This window comes from Lissotriton helveticus, chromosome 11 (assembly GCF_964261635.1).
Source record: "Lissotriton helveticus chromosome 11, aLisHel1.1, whole genome shotgun sequence".
NCBI classification, from domain to species: Eukaryota; Metazoa; Chordata; class Amphibia; order Caudata; family Salamandridae; genus Lissotriton; species Lissotriton helveticus.
In genome coordinates this window covers 593,413,892-593,430,726 of record NC_136072.1, presented here as the reverse complement: position 1 = coordinate 593,430,726, position 16,835 = coordinate 593,413,892, and the positions used below count along the sequence as shown (strand labels likewise).

At 45.3% G+C, this 16,835-nt stretch overlaps 1 protein-coding gene across 1 annotated transcript in view; it reads right to left on the bottom strand.

Annotated features, from left to right (window-relative positions):
• Nucleotides 1–12,259, bottom strand: part of LSM1 (LSM1 homolog, mRNA degradation associated) — a 225,449-nt gene extending 213,190 nt beyond the window's left edge. Inside the window, exon 1 of the mRNA XM_078666386.1 lies at nucleotides 12,068–12,259. Within this exon, the coding sequence (XP_078522512.1) occupies nucleotides 12,068–12,113 (46 nt within the window). The 5' untranslated portion in view covers nucleotides 12,114–12,259. The remainder of the gene's footprint in view (nucleotides 1–12,067) is intronic.
• Nucleotides 12,260–16,835: the final 4,576 nt, after the last annotated feature.

Below are 16,835 nucleotides of genomic sequence, written 5' to 3'. Positions count from 1 at the left end.
CCTGTGCAGAGTGAAGTTGGCGACCCTGTATATTAAGAGGGGCCACCGTGAAGATTACGGCTGTGCCGATCGGGTCATCGCCCGTGTACAGTGTGTAAGTCAGTGTCCCTGGATGCCAGAGGGGACCACACTGAAGTTTGCCAAGCTGATGTGGTTGTCACCCATGTAGGGTATGCAAGTTGGCGACCTTGTAAGCAAGCAGGGGCTGCCGTGAAGAGGGACCTGCTGCTCTGCTGACGGGCTGTCGCACGAGTGAAGACCAGGTGTGGTAACCCAATATGCCAGAGGGGCCAACCGGAGGAAGAAAAGGATTCAATCCTGGTGGAAGTCATCATCGTGAGGAGAGTCCACTGTAGTGGCCCATGCAGCCCCAAGCCCAACTTAGGATCGGAAGCAGAAGCCACTGAAATTGCCCCCCCACCCCTCCACCCCCTTTGTGAGGAAAACTACAGGAAATGTAATGCATCAGAGCAACGTCGAGGACACCCATCATTGGTGATGCTCACCCAAGACTCTGGTCGGACAATCCCTGCAGGTGCAGGCACGACTAAGCGAAGGGCCAGAATGCTCCCAGGTAATTTGTTTGCCAGATAGCGCTCCGGCACTGAACACATAACTTTCAAATAGGACTCCTAAGACTCAGACTGCTAATGGGGACTAACCTCAATATTACCTATATTGAATCGGGAATAACCACTACTGCTAGTAAGAGGGTACTAGGACTTTGTGTATGCTGTATTTCACTTTGTGGTTGTGTATAAATACTCATTTTGTCAAAAAAAAGTATAAGACTGGACGATCATTTATGCTGCTATTAAACGTATTTTGAGTTGTGAGCATGCGTTTACCACCCCCCATGTCTACCTTCCCACCTCCACTCCCAGAGAAGCCTTGAATTGCTCAACCCACGCTACCAGAGTCAAGGGCTGACGTGGTATTTGGCCTAGTTCCTTGGGATCCCCGGTAGGACGGGCCAAGGGACAACAGGAGTAAAAGGCCTCAACCCCATGGTGGGGCCCAATACCTCTGCTTACCCAGTGTGCCTCTGAACAGGTTCTGAAAAGAGGATACTTGACATTCTACATCAATATATGGGATTATCCTTAGGCCAAACAAGTGGAATGATGGAAGACTGGATTTCATGTGCAACCCCACCTCACAATTGAAAATGATGTTGTGATTTTTGACCCCAGTGGGCTGAGTGAGGTGGTTGTTTAGTTAACAGAGTATAAATTTGATATGAAAGGTTTCCAACTTTCAAAAGTGATGTTACAAGTGAAGGTATTCACACTACGATTCAGACCAAGCGCCATCAGCAGCACCTTGAGTCTCGATTTACTATGTGGTCAAATAATTGCGCCCAGATGCAATCCTCTGTATACCTTATAATACTACACTCTAGTTGCCTCTAGTTTGATTATTATTATTGAAATTTTTTTTTTATAGTCAAATCTCACATTGAGGAAATTGACAGCAGACTGACTTCCTGTACTTCCTCTCAAAGGTAAATAACTGGCCAAAACTGCTTTGCTAGTTGAAATCCCCTTAAAACTGATTCATGTGTTTTTATCATGAGAGGATGTATAGTTAGTCATAAAAAAGTTCTCCCAGATATGACAGGTGTAAGGGTTATGCTGTCATTAAGTTCCAAAGGTATACCTAGAATAAAGTGGCAAGTATAAACAAATGACAAAGGTTAAAAAGACTGCAATTCCATTGAATTCTTCTGTTCTTATGCATGGTAAGCGTACCAGTAAGAAAGTCTGAATTGCCTATGTGGGCTAAATAGAACCAATTTACACAAAACGTTTGAGGAACGTGATCACTTTCACTATTGTAAAGACCAATAGAAACCAGAAATTCAAAATGGTAAGTATAATCCACAACTGTAAAACAATCATATGAAAAGGGAGTACTCTGATCAGAGCCACGAGGACCATTTAGGCAACAAAAGCAAAACTCATGTACAGTCGAGAATATAACTACCGGCAACAGACTGATACTTGCAACTAAATGGTGGTTATGATATATTATACTAATTGCAGGTCTACCACTAACGACCTTTGAAGCAAATTATTAAAGTTTAAGAAAATTATTAAACGTGAAATTAGTTAACTTCCATGATGCTTCAATTCAGTTTAATGAAGGAACACTGGTGGATTCTTCAAAAGCCAAAAGATCAGCATAAGACAGCTCTTTTATTGGTCTCTGGGTTGCCAGGTTGACTTTATATGTAGATCCATGCCAGTGGGAAAAACAGTTAAATTGAATATTTTCTCCTTTTGAAATATAGACTTAAAAGCAGCAAATACATGAAGAATTCACTTAAACAGCATTTAGGAGGCTTCTAAATTATTTCTATATGATCACTGAAGCAAAGCAAAGAGAGGGCTGGTAGCCATGTGTGAAAAGAATGCTAAGAATTTGACAGATTGTTTTTAATCTATCACCCTTTGCCCAGTCCATAATAGCAAAATGAAAATGAATGACCTGTCTTTTTTCTGATTCAATTCAATTCAAGGAGATTTATTAAGCGCATGATTAGCCGTCGGGCTCCAAAGCTCTCGGTAGATTAGGCACGGACCTATCTGATCTGTGAGTAAAAAGCGAGGCGTAACTTTGGGGCAAGGAAGGCAATGGAACGACCCACACATCTAGCCTTTTTCACCTTACAGATGCAGAGCAGTTGCAGGCTTGTTGATCAAAGTGCTCTATTTGGCTGACAAGGTCTGATCAGTTGATGGAGGATGCAAGGACCCATGTTAAGCTTTTGCACAGGGAGGCAAACAACGCTTTGAACTGAATTATTTTGCTAATGGGTAGCCAGTACAGAGTGGTGAGTACCGAAGACGCAGACTGAAACTTGGGGATATCCAAGATTATTCGGGCTATGGCATTTTGAATTACTTGAAGTCTTTTGATGACTGAAAGTAGACTCACCAACTTAAAGGAAGTTCCCGCAGTCATGGTGGGATTGAATCAAGCCTTGAACCACCACTTCCCGAGCAGCAGCGGGAAGCCATCTAAGTGTCTTCCTGAGAGCTCGTAGAAGGCCAAAACAGCTGGAGGATAACTTCCTGCTCTGGATACCCATAGCAAGCTTACTGTCAAGAGTGATACTCACAATCGCCCAGGCAGGAAAGCCAGCTAAGCTGGTCCCAGAGCGATGGGTTATTAACAACCACCAGTACCTTCGTTTTGATGCCATTTAGCTCCAAACAGCTCACAGCTATCCAGTCGGCAACTTTCTGTAGGCATACATTAAGTTGCTGTGAAACCACTGCTGTATTTGGGTTAAAGATAATAATGATAAAGGAGGCAAGCCCCAATCTGTGCTCAACAAGTGTTGGGAACAACTCGCTCACCATAATATGAACCAATGTTGCTCTTGTTAGAAACTTCACTACCCGGCACCGTTTTAGTTTTTATCCATTTGTGCTTGTCCCTTACCAGGTAATATAATGTAAATCTGCTACACCCAAAACAGCCCTGCCAAGTGTCCTATCAGGGGATTAGACTAAAGCATTCTGGGATTATTCCCAGCATTGCTGCAAGGTCCCAGAATAATCACTCAAATCAGCTACGTCAGCAGATAGCATGTATTTCCATTTTCCGTTCTGACTGCAGATAAAAAGTATGTTTGTGCGGCAGTCGCGGACCAGGTATGGCTCCTCCTGACAATTTCTAGCAGCTAGTAGGAAGTACTATTTTGGTGACAGCATTGTCCATTTACTAAGTCAGTGACTGAATTTCTAATCAGATCGCAGAAGGCTCAGCCTCCTCCTATACACTCTTACTGGTGCCATTTTCTCAGTCTGCTTCCAAAGCCTCACATGTAGTGCTGCTCAGCACACTGAAAAGCCCTACAAACAGGGCGCCACATGTCAGGCGAGGTGAAGAGACACTATGAGACTTCGTCCTGGTACAACAGCAGTGGCAAGCTTTGATGAGTGCAGCAGCCATGTCCAAGCTCAAACACTGAGCTGTTTTCAGATCTATGGATTTACTACTCTATCCAGTGCCTCTTGATAAAGAATCCCTGAGGCGGTGCAATGACATTTCATAGCTCATGTAAGGTCACCAACTGCCCTGACTGTTCTCAGGTGTATGGCTTGGCAGATGGGTAAACTAATCTATAGAGATATCAATATAGGACTAGCTATGTTGTGTTAGAGGAAACTCAGAAGGTATATCTGTAGGCAAACCCTTAGGTTTGGTCATGAAGCCCTCACACACCAACCTAGTTGGTGTCATGCTTCATCATCGGGCCCACCACAGTGACACCGAATGTGTCCCGGGTGTGCTGCGACTCCAGATTACTGAGGAGCTGGTATTCTTACTGAGTGTGCAGTGTTGGTGAGAATGAAGATGAAAGGTTTTAAAAGCTATACAGGTGGTCCCAGTTCCCGAGGGTAAGAGGTAAATTTAATACCTGGGCCCCTGTTAGCAAGATAAAAAGGCTGTGGACGATGTGGAGTATATTAGGGGCTCCTACGTCCTTGTGGTCTACATGTTTCAGCCAGGCCTTTTGATTAAAACTGGCTTTCCTCAGGACCAAATGAGTATGTGTGGGTGAAAATAAACTATATTAAGTGAAAGTGTGTGGTAAAAAAGTGTTGCACTCGCTAAGGTGCCGTACGTGTAAGAGGGGGATTCCCTCTGCTTTAACTTGCTACTTGCTGTTAAAGCCTCATGGGTCACTTGGCAGGGAGGGAAAGAAGATCGGTATTTCCGATCAGCGGTTCCTGCGACCTATCGTCCTGCTCCAGTGTCCCGAATGACATGAGGCTTTAACAGCAAGTAGCAAGTTAAAGCAGAGGGAATCCCCCTCTTACACGTACGGCACCTTAGCGAGTGCAACACTTTTTTACCACACACTTTCACTTAATATAGTTTATTTTCACCCACACATACTCATTTGGTCCTGAGGAAAGCCAGTTTTAATCAAAAGGCCTGGCTGAAACATGTAGACCACAAGGACGTAGGAGCCCCTAATATACTCCACATCGTCCACAGCCTTTTTATCTTGCTAACAGGGGCCCAGGTATTAAATTTACCTCTTACCCTCGGGAACTGGGACCACCTGTATAGCTTTTAAAACCTTTCATCTTCATTCTCACCAACACTGCACACTCAGTAAGAATACCAGCTCCTCAGTAATCTGGAGTCGCAGCACACCCGGGACACATTCGGTGTCACTGTGGTGGGCCCGATGATGAAGCATGACACCAACTAGGTTGGTGTGTGAGGGCTTCATGACCAAACCTAAGGGTTTGCCTACAGATATACCTTCTGAGTTTCCTCTAACACAACATAGCTAGTCCTATATTGATATCTCTACATATAACCAGGGGACCCGGACTGGCTTACCTAGTCCTCTCTCTCCCTTTTGATTTGCTAAACTAATCTATAGAAACCTGGGTTGGAGCAGTATAAATGAGCTGCAGGTTTTCTGACAATTGTGCTACTTTAAAAGCATATTCTCTCAAATTAAGTGCACCAAGGCAGTCTTATTTAGGTGTTTATAGAACCATTCACACTTTAAGTATCAAGTAGGAGCTTTAAAACGTACAGACAGCATTTCCAAGAGGTGGAGGCACCCCAGCGTGTCTCCTCAGACACATGTGAAAAGAGAAATTAGTTATTCAGTACCTACAGGGAGGAGCTACGCTCGCAACCAAGATGGCCGCATAGACTCCCGGCTCCGCCGACCTACGTCCCCCGCCGGATAATCCTGCTACAAATCCTGAATTTCCACCCTGCCTCCGGGTGTGTGAACTGCTACGTTATATTTTGGTGCAATCCCGGGATTTTTTCCAGCTTTGTGGACGAAGTTCCGTCGAGTTTTAGTTTGGGGCCTACACCAGCTTGTGAGCCGGGGACTCGAGTACTGGCCCAGCCGGGTTCCAGTTGAATAACATCGGCTGTGGGTGATCATCAGGGTCCGGTCCTTGGAAAAAATTTTAAGCCCGATTTTGACGGCGGTTGTTGCTCTAGCCTACAATCGATGGAGGGTTAACGAGGCACGACAGTGCGCTGCGGGTGTGGGTCCCTAGCCCGGAGGCCCGGTCTCCTCCCCGCCGGTGCTTGCCGGGTTGGGATCTACGCCTGTGGCACCGGAACCTGGATCGCGACCTTGGTAAGTCCTCGGTCTCCCTCCGTGACAGTCCGTCCCAAAATTTGCCGATTCCACCGGGGTAGGCCGGGCCTCGGGGGACGCGAACATGGATGTCTCGGAACAGGATTCGGTGGGACGGACTGAGTCTGAACCGTCGATGCGATCTGTATTGGCAGCGATCGGGGCCTTACATTCCCATGTGGAGTTCATTGTCCGGAAAATGATGGCGGTTGCACACGGACAAGTGGGACCGGACCCTCCACCGTCTCAATATCCTGATCAGCCTATATAACCCACGGCAGTCCCCGTAGCGGCAGTGGGCCCTGTGCCACGAGAGGTGTCGGAGCTTCATGGCAATGTGATGGCTGATAACCGTGTACTCGACGTGCTCTATGCATTGCCAAGCCCACCATCATTGCCTACCAAGTTTGGTTTAATTGTTGCTCCCCTTCCGGATACTCTTGCTTGGAACTTTCTATGGAATGATTCAGTGTTCTACCCCTCTTCGACGCTTTCAATATCCTCACAGAGACAAAGACGTCGGGAGCCTATGTCGATGAGGGTCACCGTTGATGCCGATAGAATTCCCAGGGACTTTATAACTTTGCCTCGCCTCATACGGAACTCTACTGAACTATTTTCACATTCCGACTATCCTGCGGAGGCGAAAGCCTGTCTGCAAGGGGCTTGTGCTACTGATCGGAAGGGTCAAGGATGAGACTGACTGTTGGGGTTTGGCACCATGGGTTTTCTGAAGTGGTATTCGTTACCATTGTATTTACGGGAGGTAGGGTGGTGGTTACTGTTTCCCCTGTTTAGTTTTTAAATTTGCTTTTCAATGGAGTTCTGTGTTTATTATGGGGATTCTTGGTTCTGGCGGGGGGGAGGGGGGACCGGGGGCCCGTATTGAGATGTCCTCCTCCAAGTTTTACTACTTTTAGTACCTAGTTAGATGGGGCGACAGGCACGCAGCTAGTTGGGGATAGGGCGCAAGCCATATGCTGGGGTGCAGGGTGGGGGGGAGGGGTGTTTGTTTAGATAGTATTTGTAGTTTTTATGTTTGAAATCCTTCAACATCCTGATATAGGTGGTCTTCTTGAGTAGCGGATTTGTACTATGGGGTAGACAGGTTCTGGTGGAGATATCACTTGCGTGAGTTAGCTAACTGTCGCATAATTTCACTGTGTTCGGTATGTGGATGTAACATCGTAACCTTATTGCTGCACCCTTCCCCCTCCCTTCTATTCTGGGCTGTTATTCAATGTTTATCCTGTTTTCTTGGGGAGGTGGGGTGGGGTGGGGTGGGTGGTAGACGTTTGTTTTGACTATCCAGAATGTAGTGCGGCCATATACTAGATGTAACATGTGAGCAGTCTTTCTTGATGATTCTCCGTCTGTATGCCCTGTATGTTTATTATTGATCCTTCATTCCGCGATGTAAGCCACCTGTTATTATTGTTCTTTTTCTTGTTTTTTCAATAAAAAGATTTATTAAAAAAAAATTTTAAAAACAGTACCTACAGCAATCATTTTCTGCAGTTAAAACACAGATGCAGCTTTGCATAGGAACATCTGACTGAGGTGTAATATTGCACAGAGTCCTCACCAATAAAAAGAAAGACAGACGCAGGGTTTACTGCGTGGAGCCCTAGGAGTAACCTGGGTTCATCCTGCATGAAGCCTTAATAAAAGCACTGTAAGGAAATGTCTTTTTTTGCATGTCCACACCAGCATTTTTGGACTGATGCTGTTGGTTTTCAGACCTAAGTGGCAGTGTTCTGACCCATTACAAAGTAAATGACGAATTGCCTATCACCAATTGGCAAGGACTGGCTTACTTATAAGACCCTAGCATGTGATACCCAGGGCATGTAAGACAGAGTGTCCACCCAGGGCTACAACAGTTTGTGTGTGACAATGCAAAAATGACTCCCAGCCTGCCAGGGCAGACAGCAAGGGCAGTGGCAACACTGCCAATTCGACTTTGCCAATTAAAGTAATTGAGAAGTCCCCAATTCCCTTAACAATACATGTAAATCTCTCCTAAGGAAGGCCTACAGAGCCCCAAGGCAGGAAGTTGTATATTGTTAAGTAGGACATGTATTTTATTTACATGTCCTAACAGCAGCATTTCTAAATTGTTGTTTTGCTGTGGAAAGGCTAGTAGCCCTATTGACTAACACAGGGTTACCGACTGACACCTCAGCCTGGCAAACTTCTGAACTGGACTTTACCTAGCCGAGTAATATAAGGTATCAAATTAATTGGGGCATTAAACATGACCTGATGCCCAGGACACATTTTATGCCACTTTTAAAGTAATGTAACGTTAAGAAGGTTGCCACTCTGTGACCTAGTTGTCCAGTAGCCTCACACAGGCACTGGCCAACAGACAGCATTCTGCCAGCCTGAGGAGTATTGTGAACAACTCCCCGGCTGAGGAACAATAGCAGCCTGCTACAAGGCAAGGTGTTACCTCCGCTTCGCAGGCAGCCACTCAGTGTTACCTCAGAAGGCGAGCTGCAAAGGTGCCTTTGGTGGGCAGGTGGCATTCACACTCCTGAGGGGCTGCCCTTTGATAAGGTCACGCTGGAAACAGAGGAAGCCCAGTGCCCAAACCGGTTTTCCTGTGGGCATGTAGCAGCATTGCTAGGGTGGGCTACCAAGCTTCTGACATCCGAGGAAGGATCCCGATACTTTGGGAGGGGACAGAATAGTGCAATCTAGGATTGCTAGGCACCACACATAGCTGGAAAGCTGTCACCAAGAAGGATGTGGCCTGATAGCTCATTGGCTAGTGACTGCATGATCCCCCCAGGGCACATTCTGGGAATAAATACAAAACCTATCGCACCCTCCACCTCAGATCATTGGCTAGTGACTGCATGATCCCCCCAGGGCACATTCTTGGAATAAATACAAAACCTATTGCACCCTCCACCTCAGATCAAGTCGGAATTGGAAAAAGGATCCAAGAAAGACTGTCCCTGCCCATTGGACCGCACAAAGAGGATGCACAGTCTGCTGGACTGCACCTGCTGTACCTTGGGCTACCGAAGTTAGGACTGCGCCCATGAATCCTGGCTCAGGGAAAAGTCACAGCCCAGCACCAGACCAAAGAAGTTTCTCTAAGGGTCAGTCAGCTGGCCACTTAGAACAGCACTAGGGACATTAGAGCTAAAGACCAAACCAGCAAGTTGCTAGCCACTGCAGATTGTTTTCTACTAGCTGCCGCTGGGCACCCGAAGAGACCGATACTTGACGGCCAAAAGGTGGCAGCTGAGTCAGTTGAACCCAGGAGTGCGGTCAGAGTCCTGATTGGTCACCCAAGATCTTCACCCAAGGACTTTGCTGTGAATGATGTGCACGGACACCAGTAGCCCAGTCGTAGCTGGCCTTCTACAGTCTCGAAGTGGACTTCGTGGACCCCAACCTCTATGGCCAAAGTCGCCCCACACAACCCGTGGACCGAGGAATCACTACAAAAGCACCCCTGTCGACAACACAGCAACCAGAGAATCCTTGAGCATCTTTTCGTCCTGCATCCTCAGCATCAGGACCACTAACATCTATTGCGGTTGAGTTTTAAAGACTGGAACTGGACTGGAAAAAACACTGATGGCCTGGTAACTGTCCAAATCTACCCCACTGGCTCTCCAGACCTTCTCCATGTTGGATTTGGTCACCCAAGCTGGGCCGGAGTAGCCGTACTAACTTTAACAAACTTTTCAAAAGTTTGCAAACTTTAAATTGACGGATGCTTGTTTGAGCTTGAATTAAAAAGTGATAAGACCTCTAAAAATATGCATCTCCAGAACCCTCTAGTGGATTTCTCTCATCAAGGACTGTAATATTCATAAAATTATAATCTATTTTTATAAATTGGTGTTGTGTTTCTTTCGTGTTGTGTGGCTTTCTTATCTCGTTATTTGGTACTGTTAAATGCATAACAACAAGTTTCTTCGTCCAAGCCTTGCTGCTTGAAGCAATAGCTACCATGGGTTGAACTTTAGGTTGTCCAAACAAGCCTGACTGGACCCAAGACAGTTTTTGTGAGTGTATTCCACAGTAAGGCTGCACAGCCATACAATATAATACATCCAAATCCTCACAGAAGCCCCTGTATTTCTTCATGTATGACAAATGTGAGGAACTGTTCTACAGAGGAGAGATCCCAACAAGATCTTCTGTTCTTCATGGACCTCAAGAACTGTCTGGATGCGATCCTAAGGAGAACGGTTGTCTTCCTCCTCCAAGCTTTAATGGACCATGGCCGAGCTCCTAAGCAAGAGATCCCAGAGAAGACCCACTGTCCATCTGTAGCAAGCCCTCAGAAGAACCATTGTTCTCTTACATATATCCCAGAGAACAGCCACTGTACCGCTAAAGGGAGCCCTAAAAAGAGAAGTGTTCCTCCTGAACAAAGTCATTAGAAGAACCGGTGCCCTCCTACGGGAGGGTTCCCACAATACCCTGTGCCTGAATCCCTAACAAGAGCTGATGTCCTACACTGTGCACTCAGAAGAGGCCTTGTTTCCTGCAGCGACCCATTAGAAGATCTGCTGCCCTCTTACTCAGATCCCGGAGGAGAGTTTGGAATGCAGTGGGTCAAAGAGGTCATTGCGTGTGTAGAAGGTGGCCTTGGTAGAGAGGGAGATATTCACATTCTGGACTATGGAGTTCCATAAGATAAAACTATTCCCAGATCAGAAAACAGAGGATGTGTAAATTAGTCTTTTCAGATGAAAGCACGGCATAAGGTGAGCCAGGGTTCTCTGCATATGGGTGGAGGGCAGATACAGGGTGCAGGCAGATGTAGGTAAGAGAGTCTATTCCAGGAGTCTTTACAGAGGAGTACAAAGTGTTGATTGCTACGTAGAGGCCAATTGGTGTTCTAGGATTCTGAAAATGGAAGGGACAGAGTTTACCTATTTTAGACATTTGAGAACATGGTAACAGGATATACAGTTCATTTTTCTGAACATATGGCACAACAGGATGTAGGATCTCTCCACAAATGAGTTTGCTTTTAAATATAGTACACAACAAGCCAGAGAACTTTTGGAATCGGTTAGTTGTCTCTGCAAAGAGGGACAGAGGACGTGTGCATTCTTTACTTTATTTGCAGTTTTATTTAGCGCAAACATGGCCAAAGGGAATTAAAGTGCTTTACAGACCAAGTACTGTATTGCAGGCCTAAAATAAAACTGCACTATTACAAATAACCAGATCACTGAAGTTTATCAACCTAAATAGAACAGGGAGTGAAAAACCCAAGGCCTGAGCGAGTCATCCTGAGAAGACAGAACCAACGGTAAGTGAGGAGAGGAAAAACAGGACTATATGTCAGAGCAGGCAATTATCAGAGGAAATGGTTAGGCCAGGATAAGATAATAAGTAAAAGAAACTACGTTTAGGAAGGGATACGAGAAAGAAAACAAGGCTATAGTAAAAGCTGGAAAAAAGTACTAACTGACATAGAAAGGCATAGGAGGAAAGCAGAAGTCAGAGTGAGGATCCCAGCAAATAGCTTGGATATGACAAGGGGTCTAAAGGGTTAATCACCTTGCAGGAGACTTTGGAAGTGTTTTTAAAACCCTTATAAAGCATAATATTGCGTGAAATTAATCTCATTACGTGGACATTAATGGTAAATTCAGCTGAACTTAAAGTGTCACGCAGAGAGACCCACACAAGACATTGGAATGTCAAACATAAGCACACTGCAAACATAGAAATGTCATGCATTACCCGGGTAAAAAATAGGCAGCTATGCAAAAGAGGAATGTGGAAACAGAAGAAAAACTGCATATGCCCGCTGGCTCGCACGATACATTATTATTTCAGAGAGTGCAAATAAAGCAACTTGGGGAAAATTAAACAAATCTGGGTAGAAAAAAAAACTCTCGTTCTTAAATAAATGGTGGGAATTATCCTAGCTACACTCACTGTCTATGTCCTCTATGAGGCTCGCTGTCCCCGGCATGTAGTTCATAATGGGGCGCTGCACCCGAGAGGGTCTCTGTCACAGAGGGACCCACAGCAGCTCTTGGAGTACTACATCAAACTGTAGGCTTCCACTGCGTCCGGAAACAGCGCCATCTTCCGTTCAACCATACTTCCGGTCTAATGCACCCAGTACATCATCGAACTAGAGAGGATACAATCTGACGAGAAGAGAAATAGAAAACAGACTTACAATTGGCAGCGTTGAGAAGCATTGCCAGACAAGCATTTGAAAGGGAAGAAGGACTGCTCAACCGTCGAGCCCGCTTGAGAATGTGAAACTGAAAGAATAGTGCGCGTGTCTACAGAATAGGTACCGCTGTATAGCACAGTTATCATTAGCCTCCTGAGCTTCTGCCGACGGATTTGAAAAGACACAACACCTCACAGTTAACAATGTTAGTACCTAAGAAACAGATGGTAGGCCCGCAGTTGCAGCGGAGCAAAAATCGACGAGAACGTCTCACTCTCAGAGCCCCAGCATGCCTACCATAGTCGTTTTTGCCCGAGCATGTTGATTTTGTCTCGCAAACGAAACGGGTTAATTTAAAGACTGTTTTCCAGGATCCAGTTTCCACATCATGCAGGACATATCAATCTTGTCGCATAGCAGCCACATTTTCAGTTTGATTATGTGTGACATTCCCAGGTCAAACAGGATTACTTTAGAAGCCACCCCCAGCGCCATAGGATGACAATCCCACTACTGTAGAAGTCATTTTCACATTATCAAGCTCTTGAAGTCAACAGCAGAGTTTAGAAAAGTGTGCCTGATGATTTGAGGATGACTTGAAAATGAGTATCTACCTCTACGAGATGTGCTTGTTCCTGACGATCACAGGATGCGCAGTTGATGACTTCTCAAGATAAGATTGTCCCTGATGATTTGAGGGTGATATAAAGATGACTATCTGATTACTTAATAGGCACTCACAAAATTATTCTGGCCCTGATGGTTTGAGGAAGACTTATGTTGTAAATGATTATATCTTAATGTGGGTTTCTTGTCCTAGCCCTTCCTTTGTTTCCCTTCCTCTTTATCCTTCTAGAATTTATACACTGTTCTGAATGTATTCGCTTAACCAGCTGCATTCCAGATTGGATAGTTAACAGTCTGGTCAGCTGTCGAGTTGTACGCTGTTCCCTCTGCTCCTAGACTTGTACTTACCACTAGAAGACTTCTGCGTAGTTGATTTTACGACTTACACCAATTTGGCGATGATCAAGGTAACTGACCGGACTGCGGCTGTCAAGTCTTCGTTGGAGCAATCTTCGAGCATTTCCAGGGTGGCGGCTCCTCCTCAACAGCGAACCCCGGTGCATGACGGAATCGGTCTCCTCCTGGGGTGTCCATTGAAGTCCTTTCAGGAGTTCCAGTGATCTTGGCAGTCCCGGTTTGTCTCACTCATTATGTGAATGCCTACGTCATCCCCAACCATGAGTCAACGCCTCCATCTGCGTGAGCATTCACGCGCGGCGAGCCGTGCTTAACGACGCACTCGGCTGTTGATGCGTGTTTGACTCTGGAGTTGGTGACGTGGTGTACAACGTTACGCTGTGACGTCATCACGTAACGTCTGGGAGCCATTTTGGATCGTCAGCTTTGTAAGCTAAAATTCTGACTTCTTTATATGTTTTGGAAGCACCGCACTTTCAGTTGGTTACGGGGCTTACAGCAACGAGTGTCGTGGTGATACGTTCACCAATCAGATGGTATGTGTTTCACTAACTAAACGGATCACATTTACGTCGTTTGTTCTGCAACGAGCGTTACGGTGATACGCTCACCAATTTTATGGATTTTCTTGGTTTCATGTGGGTGTACCATCTGGTGACACGGAACCCCACGCTGCATCTTCTGCCACTTCGTGTGTTTGTACTCATACTAGGTGACTTTCTATCACTTCCTATAATTTTATGTGTGTGTACATTTATATCTTTCTCCACAGCATTTCATTGACTTAGTTTATTTAGTGATTTTGGTGCATTGTATTTTCACTATGGCACAGCAAGTCGCAGTGGCTCTTCTTCCACTCTTCTTAGGTGAACCAGGCACACCGCAAATTCCTTGGGAAGACTGGATAGTTATGTTTGATAAGTATCTTGATGCTCTCGATGGTCAATAATTTTCTGCCAAACGTAAAAAAGCGCTATTATTAAGTGCCCTGGGCAAAGAAGCTCAACGCATTTTCAAATATCTTCCTCAAGCGTTGCAGGCTAGTGGTCAATCGTTGCCTGATGAATATAAAGATACTGTGTATAGACTGGACGTTAGGTTCGCCAAAGAAAAAATGTGGTCATGAATAGATATCAATTTTATACACACAAGCAACGCAGTGAGGAGTCTATTGACGATTGTGTGGCACGTTTACGAGAACTATCTGTTAAGTGTAATTTTGGTACCATGGCTGGTGAGCTAATACGCGATCAGTTGATTGTTCAGTGCAACAATAGGAAGATACAAGAAAGACTGGGCGGCCAAGAATCTGTCTTTAAAGGTAGCGGTGGATTTAGCTAAAGTTGTAGAAAAATCCGAAATATGCATGAAGGAATTACAAAAGTCTAATGCCCAAGCACAGATATCTGAAGTATCTGAGAAAAATGTTTATGATTATGAAACTGTAGATGAGGAATCAATTGCTGTTCTCAAGTCAAAAGGGACATTTTTAACAGGAAAACACTTGTGAAAGTCCCACAATGTTTTGCTCTAGATGCGGTAGTAATGCACATACATCTGATGCAAAATGTTGCTTTGCTAACAACAAAGAATGTATAACATGTGGCAAAATGGGTCTTTTTCAAGAATGTGTAGGTATAAGGGTAAGCCCAGGGTGGCAGTTGTTGAAGACAATTGTTTAGAAATTAGAGGAGAGAAAGATACAATTTTAATCGTTGAAGAATCCACTACAGATGTCATCAATGAGAAGAGAGAAAAACAACCTAAGGCAAATTTTACCATTGATGGCCATGCTGTAACTTTAATGGTAGATACTGGTTCAAGGTCTACCATAATTCCTGAGCCCATGTTTAGAAAAGAATGGGGTGACAAATTACTTACATCAAGCGATATTTGTCCTACAGGGTACCAAGGTGAACATATAGATATGCTAGGGTATTTTGATTCTGACATTTCTTTTTCAGGCATGTCCACTAAAGGAAGAGTTTATGTTGCTGTCGATGGTCCACCAATCCTTGGGTGGATTCATCAATATGATCTACATATCATTGTAAATCCTAGGGCACCTTCCCAAGTCATGGTAGTGGATGAGTATTCACTCAATGATATTTTACTGGATGCAAGTAGAGTGTTTAGAAATGAGTTGGGTGTACTGAAGGGTTACGTCCACCAAATCCTGTTAAAGAGTAATACTGTTCCCATCCAATACAAACTGAGGAGAGTTCCCTTTGTAGTTAGAGATGAAGGCAAATCTTTGATCAATGAAATGTTACAAGGGGGGATAATTGAACCAGTAGAGGCATCTAATTGGGTGTCTTCGGTTGTTATTTCTCGTAAATCTGATGTAAAAATGAGATTCTGTGTGGACCTTAGGTCTCTCAATAAAAATGCGGTAGCAGATACTTTTCCTCTTCCTAATATAGGGGAATTAGTCTCCATGCTAAAAGGTGAGAAATCTATCACGAAGTTAGACCTTTAGCGCGCGTACCATCAGATTTGTCTGCATGATGAGTCTAAAGGTCTTACTGCGTTCATTACCACAGAGGGCACATTTCGATTTACTAGGCTTCCATTTGGGTTGACCTCTGCTGCCAGCGTTTTTCCGTGTATGGTAACCAAGTTATTTAAAGGTATTGATAAGGCTGTCTTTTTCCAAAATGACATTCTGATCTTCGGTGAGACAATTGCTGATCACAATTGGGTACTCAAAGACGTACTGCACAGAATTGAAGATGCTGGTTTAACTTTACGTAAAGAGAAATGTTCATTTTTAGTTCAAAATATTGAATATTTGGGCTATGAAATTTCTGCACAGGGAGTTAAACCCAAAACGGATTTGTTGGAAGCAATACAGTTAGCTCTGTGTCCTGCAGACAAAGATGAACTTCAATCTTTTATGGGGCTTATTGAGTTTTATTCTAAATTCGTGAACATTTTTTCAGACAAGACAAGACTGCTACTCAAACAAGCATTGAAAATGCAATAGGTCTCGCAATAGAAGAGTTTGACATTTTTCGTTTTGCATATGGATGAGTGGCGTTGCGTGGATGAGTGGCGTTGCGTGGATGAGTGGCGTTGCGTGGGTGAGTGGCGTTGCGTGGGTGAGTGGCGTTGCGTGGGTGAGTGGCGTTGCGTGGGTGAGCGGCGTTGCGTGGATGAGCGGCGTTGCGTGGATGAGCGGCGTTGCGTGGCTGAGCGGCGTTGCGTGGCTGAGTGGCGTTGCGTGGCTGAGTGGCGTTGCGTGGGTGAGTGGCGTTGCGTGGGTGAGTGGCGTTGCGTGGGTGAGTGGCGTTGCGTGTGTGTGTGGCGTTGCGTGTGTGTGTGGCGTTGCGTGTGTGTGTGGCGTTGCGTGTGTGTGTGGCGTTGCGTGTGTGTGTGGCGTTGCGTGGGTGAGTGGCGTTGCGTGGGTGAGTGGCGTTGCGTGGGTGAGTGGCGTTGCGTGGGTGAGTGGCGTTGCGTGGGTGAGTGGCGTTGCGTGGGTGAGTGGCGTTGCGTGGGTGAGTGGCGTTGCGTGTGTGAGTGGCGTTGCGTGTG